Source organism: Apiospora kogelbergensis, assembly GCF_038363985.1.
Source record: "Apiospora kogelbergensis strain CBS 113332 chromosome Unknown utg000006l_segment0_segment0, whole genome shotgun sequence".
Lineage (NCBI taxonomy): Eukaryota > Fungi > Ascomycota > Sordariomycetes > Amphisphaeriales > Apiosporaceae > Apiospora > Apiospora kogelbergensis.
In genome coordinates, this window is record NW_027117423.1 from 2,085,586 (window position 1) to 2,098,404 (window position 12,819).

The 12,819-nt window shown below is 52.4% G+C and overlaps 6 protein-coding genes across 6 annotated transcripts; 3 read left to right on the forward strand and 3 right to left on the reverse strand.

Moving 5' to 3' along the window:
- Window positions 1-87: 87 nt before the first annotated feature.
- On the reverse strand, window positions 88-2,007 carry PG998_009520 (uncharacterized protein; the record flags this gene model as incomplete). The annotated part of the gene is made up of 2 exons (XM_066876336.1): window positions 88-1,858; window positions 1,922-2,007. The coding sequence occupies 2 exons, from the start codon at window positions 2,005-2,007 to the stop codon at window positions 88-90; spliced, it is 1,857 nt and encodes a 618-aa protein (XP_066728492.1).
- A 207-nt stretch (window positions 2,008-2,214) lies between these two features.
- On the reverse strand, window positions 2,215-3,354 carry PG998_009521 (uncharacterized protein; the record flags this gene model as incomplete). Its single annotated transcript, XM_066876337.1, has 1 exon — window positions 2,215-3,354. The coding sequence occupies one exon, from the start codon at window positions 3,352-3,354 to the stop codon at window positions 2,215-2,217; it is 1,140 nt and encodes a 379-aa protein (XP_066728493.1).
- Window positions 3,355-4,789: 1,435 nt separating this feature from the next.
- PG998_009522 (ribonuclease H1) lies at window positions 4,790-5,287 on the reverse strand (the record flags this gene model as incomplete). The annotated part of the gene is made up of 1 exon (XM_066876338.1): window positions 4,790-5,287. One exon carries the CDS (start codon window positions 5,285-5,287, stop codon window positions 4,790-4,792), a length of 498 nt encoding a protein of 165 aa, XP_066728494.1.
- Window positions 5,288-6,634: 1,347 nt separating this feature from the next.
- PG998_009523 (isoflavone reductase like P3) lies at window positions 6,635-7,525 on the forward strand (the record flags this gene model as incomplete). Its single annotated transcript, XM_066876339.1, has 1 exon — window positions 6,635-7,525. One exon carries the CDS (start codon window positions 6,635-6,637, stop codon window positions 7,523-7,525), a length of 891 nt encoding a protein of 296 aa, XP_066728495.1.
- Window positions 7,526-7,824: 299 nt separating this feature from the next.
- On the forward strand, window positions 7,825-10,011 carry PG998_009524 (uncharacterized protein; the record flags this gene model as incomplete). Its single annotated transcript, XM_066876340.1, has 5 exons — window positions 7,825-7,863; window positions 7,928-8,052; window positions 8,113-9,402; window positions 9,456-9,741; window positions 9,805-10,011. The coding sequence occupies 5 exons, from the start codon at window positions 7,825-7,827 to the stop codon at window positions 10,009-10,011; spliced, it is 1,947 nt and encodes a 648-aa protein (XP_066728496.1).
- A 468-nt stretch (window positions 10,012-10,479) lies between these two features.
- On the forward strand, window positions 10,480-12,603 carry PG998_009525 (uncharacterized protein; the record flags this gene model as incomplete). Its single annotated transcript, XM_066876341.1, has 5 exons — window positions 10,480-11,158; window positions 11,215-12,038; window positions 12,117-12,324; window positions 12,376-12,529; window positions 12,585-12,603. 5 exons carry the CDS (start codon window positions 10,480-10,482, stop codon window positions 12,601-12,603), a joined length of 1,884 nt encoding a protein of 627 aa, XP_066728497.1.
- Between the last annotated feature and the right edge of the window lie 216 nt (window positions 12,604-12,819).

Consider the following 12,819-nt stretch of genomic DNA (forward strand, 5'->3'; position numbering starts at 1 on the left):
TCAAAGCCAAGTCTTCGATACCTCGGCTTGATCCCATTCTCCGAACATCATGCGTTGTAAAATACTATCCGTCCTTCAGGACATTTCTTATCTGCCAGATTTCCCCTTCTTCGTCCTGCCCTTTCCTCTCGCCTCTACCCTGCCCTCTGCGGGCTTCACCCGCCAAGCCGTAAAGATGTAGCCTTCGGCGCCTCCTTTGCTCGTCATCAAGGGATGTGTCCGTCCGGGCAAGACCTGCCACTTGCGCACTCTGCTCGTCTGCATCGCCGCTCCTAGAACCAGAGATGGGTTCAAGGGGAATTCGTCGGTGCCAGCCCATTGCTCCAGCTCTTCGGCGGTCTTGCCGATAGCTTCCTCGGGCGGATCGGAAATCCACGCCGCTCGTCTCGCGACACTGTAGCAATCCAGCAGAGCAGTGAGCGGTTCCGGCGTCTGCGAGTAGATCGCGATAGGCGCACCCCCGGCCAGTAAGGGCACGGCGTGGCGCATGATGGAGGTAGGATCCATGGTGCTGGCCACTACCAGGCCTGAGAAGCCGCCACCACGAGTACTATCGACCACGTGACGGATGCGGGCCCATCTGCGTCGCTTCCGATGGTAATTTCCCCGGCGGTTGGCTTTCCAAGTTTTCAACTCGTCGGCATCGATGTTCGCCGGCTCGTTTGCATATGTGGAATCGGCTTGGGGATCCAGTAATTGTAACCAGGACAACGTCATCAAATGCCGTGCAAGTGGATGTTCCAAACTCTGTGTGGGGTTTGTGTTATCAAAGTCGTAGTAACGGAGGAAGCTAAGGTTAGGTTGAGAGTTGTGGTGTATGAGCGTCATGGTATTGCAATTCGAATAAGGGACGGCCATATCGTCCTTGTGTCTTGGGTCACCTGTCGGGTATTTGACGCGTTTCGCAAGGATCTGTTCTTGGCCGCTAGTGTTTTCGCTGCCCATGGGTGGTTGAGTTTGCTCGGCCTGTTGGGCCTGTGACCGACTGTTTGCTTCTGCTTCAGCGGGCTCTGCTTGGCTTTCTGAATCTCTCCGTCGCTTTTGTGGGGGGTTGATGCCGTCTTCGCCCTTCTCGGGAGGGTATAGGACTCCCATACGCTCAGCCATAGCCGCCACAAGTAAGCCTCCCGTGTCGTCAACGACCAACCAGCGGCCAGTGGAATCCTCGAGTTTCGTGACAGAGTTCGCGCCGTTCACAGCCGCCTCCTGTTCCTCCGCATTCATGCATTGCGCCTCGCCGCCGAAATGCACGTTGGCCCAGCATCCTAGCAGGCCGATCATCTCCTCGCGCAGGTCCAAGATCTTAGATGGGTCCTTCTCCTCCAGCAACCAGTAATCCAACATCGACACGTCGAGGGGCAGCACGCAGAAGCGGCGGATGTACTTCTTCGTCTTGAGCAGCTTGTACTTGGCGAGCGAGTACTCGGTCTTCTGGCCGATGGCGGTGTGAGACAGCATGAGCTTGGTGATGATGTCGCGGCCGGCGTCGGTGACGTCCTTCTTGAGCTCCTCGATCTGCTCCATGGTCAGGCTCTGGCGCGCCTCGGCGTCGAGCTCGGCGCGGTCCGTCTTGGCAACGACCGCACCCGAGTCGGCGTCAACAAGTGCATACTCAACGCCCGTAGGTATCGCATCGGCGACGGCGTCGTCGTCGCCCTCGGGGCCAGGGCTGGCCGAGTCGGGGTTTAGGAACGAGCTCGAGGACAGAATGTCGCTGTACAGCTCCGAGGCGGGTACGATGCGCAGGCGGTTAAAGGTTTCGTTGTCCTTCTTGTCCTCCAGTTCGTACGTAATGTGGTATGGTCGGTGGATGATCAAGTTGCTGGGAAAAGATCCATACTTGCCGAGGGAGATGGTGCTGGGGACAAAGTCAAGGTCAGTGGTGGGGTGGACGGCAAGGGCATTCTAGAGAGGTTCTTACGTGTTTGGAATGAGTTGGAGCACTCTCAGGTTTTCCGAGGGCAGCTTTATGGCGACCCAGGCGTTTGGTTCTACGAGCGAATGCATTGTTGCGCTGGTCACCAAAATACACGAAGGGAGGCACGGAGGCTGGGATGTCTGGATAGAAATTTCGTAAGTTCCAAAAAAGATCGGCGGAAGCTGCACAGTTAAAGTGCCCCACCCCCTCCACAACGTGGGGTAATAGTCTGATGTTCCTTCCTTTCCAGCTATAAGTAAGTAATATGGACGTGTCTGCCGATACAGAGAGCGAAATCAATTGTAGGCGTAGTACTCATTCGGCCAGAAGACCGTCTGTCTTTTCTCGTCCTTTGCCCACCGAAGGGATGTGTGGTTGGTTCCTACACGCATTTCGCTCTTGGGTGTAAAGCCCATATCTCTCCCGAGTATCTCCAGCGCCCCAATGACCTCGGGGTTTGGATCCCAAATCACGACTTTCTCAAACGTCGCCTCCCACGAGATGGCTTCCTCCATCGCGCAAAGCAGGAGCTGCACCAGCGCCTGCTTCGTCTGTTCGTGGTCCCCATAATTAGGCTTCACCCGCGAGATCTTGAACTCCTTCTTGCGAAGGTCGTGATGCCACAACATCCAGGTATCGGCCGCATCGCATATAGCGCCTACGTTGGCAATCTCTCTCCCACCGCACCAGCTGTCGCTTTGGAGCTTGGCCAATCCTCTATACCACTCAAATTGCTCGGGGATGGGCAAGGTGCTCACGAGGGACGTGTCCGGAGCCAGGTCGTAAGCCTCGACCTGCGGGCGCAGCTGCGCGATGTCGCGGCTGCAGAGATCGGCCACGTCGTGCGGTCCGACCACGCGAGTCGGCAATGACGGGCTCTCTTCCCGTTTGCGCTGAAGGATGCCTCTGCTCACATCGGGCGGCAGGTCGAAGCTCACCTGCGGCGCGGGTAACAAGTCCCAGCCGAAGGGCACATAAAACTGGCCGACGGCAGTGTAGAGGGTTGTCAGAGACACCGCACCGGGCCCGTCGAACCATTCCGCGACTTTTCGCATCAGGAACGAGGCGAGGCCATGGCCACGATACTTCTCATCGGTAGCCACGAAACAGATGTCGTAGCTAGTTTCCGGTCGAACGCCCTGGGCATCTCGGATGAGCAGTTCGCGCCGGATTGCCCGCAGAGAAGATACAATCTCCTTAGGCGTCCCTGCTTTGTAAAGGCACCAGTGCAGACACCCTTTCCCTTGCAGGAGAGGTAATAGGTCGAGCTGTTCTTCGGCATTGGTCCACAGATCTTCAGGGATACCACGCACGAATGTGCGGCCTGCCTGTTTGAAGCATTCCGCTTTCTGTTCCGGCGTTGCTTCGCCGAAGACGAGCTCGATGGTTCCATCGGCCGTGTTGATGGTAATGCGGTCGCTCTGGTTACTCGTCATTTTCTTGGTTGGCTTATATCAGAAGCCCTTTAAAACACTCGGGTCAATGATGGATGTAATTAAACGAATTTCGCTGTCTGGGAGGTCGCAAGCTTTTAGTACAAGCTGTTTGATTTTGCTGCCTGGTAGAATTACACACGTGGATGAATGCGTAAGCACACCGGTTGGAGTCGTAGACATACGAGCATAGTATGCGGCTAGACTTTCGGCCGACGGCATCCGCAACTCGGACTCGCATATCTGGTGACTGTTCAACTGGGCCGCTTATCTGTCAGGGGTGTAGACTCCACTCTGCGACGGAACAACGCTAGGGAAGTGTCGGCGACGAACAAGCCGGGGTGTCCAGAATATAGTCCGGCCTATATCGAACAGTTTGCTGGATCGTCTTATGGCACTGGCTTGTACCTCAAAGACTTATGTCAAGTTGATGAGCATAGTATGCAGTGCATGCAGCGGTCTAAGCATAACCCGGAAACCCACCAAGGATGCATGTTCTCTCTAGCCAACCCCCGTAAAGATGATCCCAAAATCTCAAGTCTTAATAGTAATCACCATTGGTTAATTTAGGGGATTTGCGGCTATTCCAGCTCTTAGCTACACGGTGTTTCGGTAAGGCCAGTGTTCAAGTGATGCATATGCGTGGTTACAAGTCCGTGTTGAGGCGCACTCAGTCAATCAAATCCTCGACCTTGATCTGGTGTACTGACTGTTTCCATTGGTGTTTTGGGATAGAGGCCCCTTATAATAAGCAGGATATATGCTCACTGAGCCCTTGAGAGCTATGGTGAAAATTTGCAAGATAAGAGAAGGTGTGGTACGGCGGCATTGCCCCTATTTATACACAGATCAAATGTGTAAACGCCTTTTATAAACCCAGGCAAGGCGCGTTCTGTAACGAGGCAGGAAAATCACGGAACAACGGTTAATTTACTCCTAGAGGTAAGATGCAAAAGACCTGTAGTAGCCTTGGCTCAGGACATGGCATCATTATTAGTCTGCTATTAATATAGATCGATATATAGAATAAAATTAAGTAAGATATATAGACACCTCTAATTTTATAGATAAATAAGATATAGCTTTTCTATTACTTAAGTATTATATCACTAATAAGCCTTTTATATTATATATAAGTTTATAATTAATTTTAAATTTTAGTTAATTTTAGAGGTAAGATTTAAGTATTTATAGTAAGAATCATAGCTCATTATCGTTCGTACGTATCAATAGCTCTTCAAGTGATAAAAATACATTTCATTGCTTTCTGGCTGTTATAGCTCGCTGCAGGAATAAAAGTGAGAGGCTGAGACATAATAGACTCAGGGGTAATGCCAACCAAGTACCATCGTCTTGTTTATAGTATCCATATGCGCCGTTGAGCCCGCCGCAGTCACAAAATAATCACTCACGGCATGTTTCTATTTTCCGCAATCCATCACTCTTGTTGGTCCAGCGCTTGCTTGCAATACCGATCAGCAAGCCGATTCCGCGCTCGGGGAATCCAGATATACCGAACCGACCCCAGCTGTTCGACATCATCATGCAAAGCCAATGCGTGCTCCAGCAGGTCCCTATTAGCCACCTCGAGGCCCCGGGCGTTGAGCCATCCGTTGTGAGACCACTTCGCGAACCAAATGTTCAGGCACTTCACGGCGTACTGCGAGTCCGAGTAGATGCGGACGCTGATGCGGGGGTATCCGCGTAGCTGTTGGTAGCGTTCCAGGGTCCACTGCTGTGCCATGATGATGGCCAAGAGCTCGGCGCGCTGATTCGTGGGCGGCGGCTCGACGGGCGAATAGGCGGGCAGGATGCGGGTGCGGTAGATGTGGCGGTAGCGCGAGTTCCAGATCGCCGCGGCGTCGCCGATGACGCCTTCGCCGAGGCCATTGCGCCGGCACCCGCCATCGACGTGGAAGTTTAACTTGTATACCATGGTGGCAGACACGTTGTTGCGGTGTATACCAGGGTTATTTTGCGATGGATGTTGACTTGAGCCAGAAAACGGAATGGCCCGCGTGAGGTGAGCTGACGAAGTCGGGTTCAGCAAATTTGGTTATGGCACTGTAGACAAAGAATCCCAAGAGAGACTGCGGTATCTGGACTTCGCGGCGATCATTGAAACATCTAGCCGGCTATATGGTTGCTTTCTGGGTAATATTTCATGGGCAAGCAATGTATTAAGATAAATCACAGCAATCTAGGTTTCGCGAGCAACATCCCTCGTCTATCCGTTTGATGCCTCGTTTGCAAGTCTCAACCCAACCAGGAAACAACGTCCCACAACAGTTGATTGCATGACCACATTATTTTCGAACTCGAACAGAGTCTACATATCTCTAGTAGCTTCCAAAAGTCAGGACTCTTAGGTATACTCGAGTTTTGTTATCACAAAAATAGCGAATCCACATATGGGGAGATCTTGCGGCGCTGTATCACTATCTGGCCTTCATAACCCCCTCCCCCGGCAACGAGATTTGGCATATAGGGCACCAATTGTATGCAGTGCGAAATGGATGGTTGAGTAATAGACCTGGTTCTGGCGAGGTTTCTCAGGTATGGCAATTATCTTATTACCCCAAGATTAGATACCCAGGTACATATCCCGTGAGCCTCTACACCAGTCATAATCCAAGCTGCGCAGCGTGTCTCATTTGAGGCCACCGTACTTTCGTCTAGAAACGAACCAGGGCCATAGGCCAAGGATGAAAGGAATTCTATTTTATGCTGACTAGTCTTTCAAATACCTTACAACAGCCTGGGCTAATAATCAGAATAAATCATTTTGCTTCCGATCATATAACCTAGACGATTCTTGCCACATGCGGATGCGAAACATGCTCCAGACCTGCTTGATAACATTGCTTACAGCACCGGAAACAAATAGCCTCCGAGCTTTTGGACTGCCAGTACGATATTGGTTGGACAACAACTATTAGCACGATCATGGGCTGTCACTAGTCTGAACTAATATATAATCAGAGTATCAATGGCGAGCATTTGAAAGAACAGAAAAACAAGGTATTATATCTCATCCCTACAAGACTCCTTATAAGACGCACCAGACAAAACAGACTCTGACACATTTTCTGAACATACATTGCTGGCATGGTCGTTATTGCAGTTGCAGGAGGCAATGGTGGACTGGGGCTCGCCATCGTGGAGGCATTGGTAGTCACAGGCCAACATCATGTCATTGTCCTCACTCGAGATGTAAGCAATTTCTCACTCTGAACCTGAGTCGGGTCGAAATCTCACACAGCCGTTTTATCAGGCGAACAATATGGAATCAAGAGCTGGGGCCAGACTTCTTGCCGTTGATTACAATGATGTGAGCCGACTCACTTTGGTGCTTGAAGCAAACAAGATCGAGATGGTTATCTGCACGATCAACCCACTTGGCAGCTTCGACCCCGAACTAAATCTCATCCAAGCTGCCGAGCAGTCAAAATGCACCAAGCGTTTCATCCCCAGCGCTTGGGGTAACAAGCTCACCAAAGAGTACGTCAGATATCCCTCACTTGCACGATGTGTTGGCGATGAGGAGATGCAGATGGTAACAACTGTTGGTTTTAGGGCATGTCCGTATTTCTACCTCGCTCCGGGTAAACTTTCGGTGCTCGCAACACTCGATGCCACGTCTCTCGAGTGGACAGCTGTCCACACCGGTTTATTCATGGATTACTGGCTGATGCCCAAGATCAAATCGTACCTGTCTCCAATGACGTTCGTCGTCGACTTACCCCACAGAGCAGCCGCTATCCCAGGATCCGGACACGTGCCTGTCGTCTTCACATACAGCTCCGACATTGCTCGCTATGTCGCCCGGCTCGTAGGGCTGCCCAAGTGGGACAAGGACTCGTTCATTGTCGGCGACAAGGTGACGTGGAATGAGTTCCTGGGATTTGCTGAAGAGGCGACAGGGAATACGTTCACGGTCGTGGTTGACAGCATGGACAAGCTGGAGTCTGGCCATGTTTCGGAGCTACCGGGCCACAGGGAGATGTATGCATCCGCCCCGAAAGACAATCTGCAGGCTGCGTGGTCCGGGGTTTGCCGCCTGTGCGAGGATGGGGGGTTTGATTTTGAGGCCAGCCCTTCGCTGGCCGAGTCCTTCCTGGATCCCAAGCCACGAAAGGTACGGGAGTCTCTCCTGGAAGCCTGGAGAGACTAAAGGGCGGCTTTGGCGCGTACCACTCGTTGCAATCTGACTGCTTTTTTGCATCGATTGGATTGGATTGGTAATCGATGTCACAGATTCGGAAATATGGATGTGAGATGGGAGTGTGGTGTACGTTAAATCAATCATTAAGGGGGTGCGGGGTCGGATGCAAATTGTATCCGAGCGACCTTTGGTGATGACGTTTCCTAGCGAAGTGTAATACCCTATATCTTTCCTAAAATCACCTAACATTGACAAATTAGGCTCATATACCTGTTGTGTCTAAACGATAGCAACATGCGAGTCTTACAATGACGAACAGACAGGAAGTCACAAGACGAACCGCCAATGTAAGCATTAGTCCGACGCCATCATGTACTTCGGTCAAGTCTTCGCAGTGCTCACAAGATCTAGGCTTGCATGCGATGCAAGAGCCGAAAGAGCCGATGCGATGGCAACACCCCTCGCTGCGAATTATGTCGAAAGCATGGAGCTCAATGCGAGTACACTGAAAGGCGAATGCGCGGTCCAGGTAAAGGGTAAGAGATCCGTGTCTGAGAGAGTTTCAATAGCTGACATGGCATTTGCCTCCTCTTTAGCAAGCAGCACATCCAGAGGCTCGAGGAGCGCCTGGAGAGGGTCGAGTCGGCTATGCAGAGGTCGCGCAGCCCTCCAACCGACCAAGAAGCAGCAGGTCCTGAGACTGGAGACATGGCGGATGAGGATGTTGTTGAGACAAGCCCGGCGCTCCAAGGGAATACTGCCGCAAATGTTCAGCCACATTTGTCTTCGTACCTCTTGTCCAAGTTGCCACCACCGGGAACAGTGGCGATGATCGCGGCAGGCTATACTCAAGCATGTTTCCAAAGAACTATTTTTACACCCCTTCCCCCAAAAGGGGCGGCCCAGTCTATGATTCTCAACTCACTCCAAGACATGTGCAAAATCTGGCCCCTTTTTGATGCCCAGTCGGTTCGCGATATGATCGATCAGCAATTCGAGGCAGGGCCGGCCAATTGCCATACCAGCCCGACACGTTGGGCCATTCTTAACACGTTGCTGGCCATGGCCACGCAATGGAAGACCGCAAACCCTCTTGCCAAGGATGTGTTCCCGATTTCGTGGGCCTACCTCAAGAATGCGTATGCTGTAGTCCCGGAGCTCAGCCTGCAGCCAACCAATATACAGGCTTGCCGCGCACTTCTCGCCGTGGTGCTTTTCTTGCGCCTATCAGCAGATTCGCTTACTGTCACCATCCATCTCTCTACTGTCACCACAATGGCGAAGGCTTTTGGTCTGTGCTGCGAAGACCCCATTGAATTGGAACAGCGAAGGAGACTGTTTTGGCTAACCCATATACTCAATAATCAAGCGGCAATGCGTTATGGATCATCTCCTACTTATAACGATAACCAGACAGAAGTCGAACTCCCAAATCAAAACAGCCTAATGGGCGATATCAACTCAGCCACAGACACTCTGAGACCCATGGCAGAGCTATCATTCATTCAAACTAGGGCCCATACGCTGTTGCGATCTATACGATCACCGTCAGGGGGATCCGAAGAATTGACCGCGAGCCTTGCAAAGATAGACATATCACTCTGCAAGTGGCGAACAGGGTTACCAAAAGACCTTCAGTGTCCAAAAAGCGGCGAATTGGCCGTGACAGATCTCGACCCAGCGGCTATACTATTGCACTTCGACTTCCACGCTACAAGATGGGCTATGTACTCAGGCGTGCGTTCCCTGGAAAAGGGCCCGTTACCAGAACGCCCTTACGCCGCGCATTCGAGTAGATGTTGGCTATCGCAAGCTTCCAAGAGCAGTGCGCGTGAAACTCTCGTGCTATTCGAGAACGTCCCGACGCAGCCCTTTGCTTGGTTCTGGTAAGTTCACGGGTCAGCTTCGAGTAGACACTTTGGCTGACATTGTGGTGTAGGTACATGCTTTGTTATCCCGTCTGCGCATTCTTGATCCTCCTCAGGGAGGTCCTTGATGATCCTTACGGCGATGAAGCGATGTCCGATCTTGGTCATATGCTCACTTTTGTACAGGGCTTGGAGGACTGGAAGCAGAAGGAGGGCTATGAGATCCAGCGGGTGACCAAAGGTTGTTCAAAGCTTTTAGTCATCGCATCTTTTGCAACATCATGCCCGCGTTCGATTACTTCGTCAACGGAGGTGGATAGGAGCTTTGGATTGCCAGGACTCTCGACGCAATTCGAGGTAAGTGATGTCACCACACCCGTGCCATACATATCAGCAATGACTTATAAACAGTCATCTTAGGCTCTTCGCGAACGTCTGCGTGGCACAACCGACTTTATGCACCTCTCCCAGGGCCTGATGAGCAATATGCCAATCCCTCATGCACTTGCGAAACGGACATTTTCCGGGATATTGGATCTATCCACCGATCCTGCCGACACTTTCGGCGCATTCGTTCCAGAGATTTTGAAGCCACGCACTTACAAGTTCTTCTACGGATCGGCTTGAGGTTGGCTCCAGTTATGTGTCTTGAGATCCCCGGGCCCCGGGGAGCACTGCTGCCAAGCTCATCGCCAAGGACCCCCTGGGATTCAGCTGGCCGGGGACCTTCGATTTCCGAGCACCTCGATAAACGTGCCAGGAGCTGGCCAATTTGACTGGCTGCATCTGAGATGCCTCACTCGATCCAGCTGCCTCATTCGTCTTCCCAAGACAGATTGCCCAGATCGGTCGCTGGGCTGCGAAGCCCATTGGCCAGGATCTCTTGGTGAACTGGCCGTCCACTTTTCATCTCCGCATACCGAGGATACCGAGATGGGCAAGCAATGCATGCTGAAGCTAGTGTTCAACGCAACGCAATTGTACACATAGTACAAATAACAATGTTTTGCGCCATTGCAGCAGGGCTGATTCTCTGCTGGTTACTCGCGTCGCTCTGAAGTCCAATTCACCCGAGGCAGACAGTAACAAGGCATCATGAAGGCCGCTTCTCTGCTGTCGTGGCTCACTACCACTCTAGCTGCCGGTGTTTCGGCGCTCACCATTGGGGAGATCAACGGCAACCGATTCTTGTCCCCTTACAATGGCCAGGACGCCTCCAATGTGACAGGCATCGTAACGGCAAAGGGCCCAGACGGTCTCTGGGTCCGATCCGTCAGAAAAGGTTGCGATAGACACGTCTCGGACGCTATTTATATCTACGGCTCTGCCCTCGCCAAGAACGCCTCTATCAACTCGGGAGATGTCATTGTGGTGAGCGGCAAAGTCAGCGAGTACAGGTCAAACAAGGACTATTTGTACCTGACCCAGATCACGTCGCCGAAGGTCGCAGCCATCTTGGAACATGGCAAGCAAGTCGCGCCGAAAGTCATTGGCAAGGACACGTACAGCCCGCCTACCGAGCAGTACACAAGCCTTGACGAAGGCGACGTCTTTGCGTTCCCGAACAACAAGAGCCTTGTCTCGGCGGCCAACCCGGTCTTGGCGCCTGAAGAGTATGGTCTGGACTTCTGGGAGAGCCTGTCGGGTCAATTGGTGACAGTGAAAAGCCCGCGAGCTATTGGTAAACCGAACAAATACGGTGATACCTGGGTCGTCGGCGATTGGAAAACATCGGGCGAGAATGGCCGAGGGGGTTTAACCACGACGCCTACGGGTAAGTTCCTAGCTACAAGTAGCTGTTCAATCATGGAGAACTGATGCGAGCAACAGACAGCAACCCCGAAGGAATCGTCATCGGCTCGCCCCTGGATGGATCTAAGAATCCTAGTGATACTAAGCTCGGAGATACCCTAGAAGACATCACGGGTGTGGTGTACCAAGCTTTTGGCTTCTACAGGATCCTGCCGCTGACCAAGGTCGTCGTGGTTGCCTCCCAGGAGCCAGTGCTGCCGTCTTCGACATCACTGACCAGCGACGGTGTATGCTCCGGCTTGACCGTCGGCTCCTATAACATCGAAAACTTCTCGCCTGTCGACACGGCCCATGTCGAAGCTGTGGCGCAGCACATCGTCAACTACCTCAAGACGCCCGATCTGGTCTTTCTGCAAGAGGTCCAGGACGACAACGGGGCGGTTGATGACGGGACCGTGAGTTCGGACCTGACCCTGTCGACCTTGGCTGCCGCCATCGAGAAGGCCAGTGGGGGCTTCGCATACAACTTCACATATGTGGCACCCGTCAACAAAAACGATGGCGGCGCCCCTGGAGGCAATATCCGCACTGCGTACCTGTTCCGCCGGGACGTCCTGGCGCTGCGAGATCCCAACCCGGCCGGCTCGACGGTTGCCAACGAGGTCTTGCCCGGCGGCGCGCTCAAGTACAACCCGGGCCTGATCGACCCCACGAATGAGGCTTTCACCAATAGCCGCAAGCCTCTCACCGCGGTGTGGCAAACGCTTGACGGAAACAATACCTTCTACACCGTCAATGTGCATTGGGGATCCAAGGGCGGCTCCTCATCCATCCACGGCGATGCGCGGCCCCCTGTGAATGGTGGCGTTGAGGACCGCATTGCACAAGCCGAGGTTACTGCAGTATGCCCCCTCCCCCATCCCCTCCCCCGGATACTTCAAAAGCTCGTGACTTTCCCACTGACGCACCTTTTCTATTAGGATTTCATTGCGGCAATCCTGACTGAGGACCCCGAGGCCCACATCATCACGTCGGGCGACTTCAACGAGTATCCGTTCGTCAAGCCCATCACCGACTTTGAATCGCGATCCCAGATGGAAGACCTCGATGCCGTCGCTGGCATCGACGTGCTCGAGCGATACAGCTACCTGTACGACATGAATACCCAGGAGCTCGACCACATGTTCGGTAAGCGCTTCGTATTCATGATGCATTTTCCTCAATCTGAAGGATAGAAAGAGAGCCCTGCTAACCCACCCCGATGTCTCGAAGTGAGCCCAGCGCTGGCGAAGACGAAGCCCCAATTCGAGCACATTCACGTCAATACTTGGGTCGCATACGACGATATGGTCTCGGACCACGATCCGAGTGTGGCTAAGATGAACCTATGCAGGTATTAGTTCAGTTCAGATTTTACAACTACCATGAGAGCTACTTAATCTTACCAGTGGAAGATGCCACTCATAATGTATTGATACAACATAAACCGCGCTTTACATCGAACAAACACTTGAATCGTTTGACCGAGTCGGTATGACTTAGCGGTAGTATACATTATTATATTATACTTAAAGGCAAGAGGGGTCGCCTCCCTCTGCGGTCACTTATGTGTTTTTTTGTGCCTTTTTTTGATTTCTTTCAATTCCTTCCCCCTTTCCTCACTCCCTTTGTAAATGAATGGAC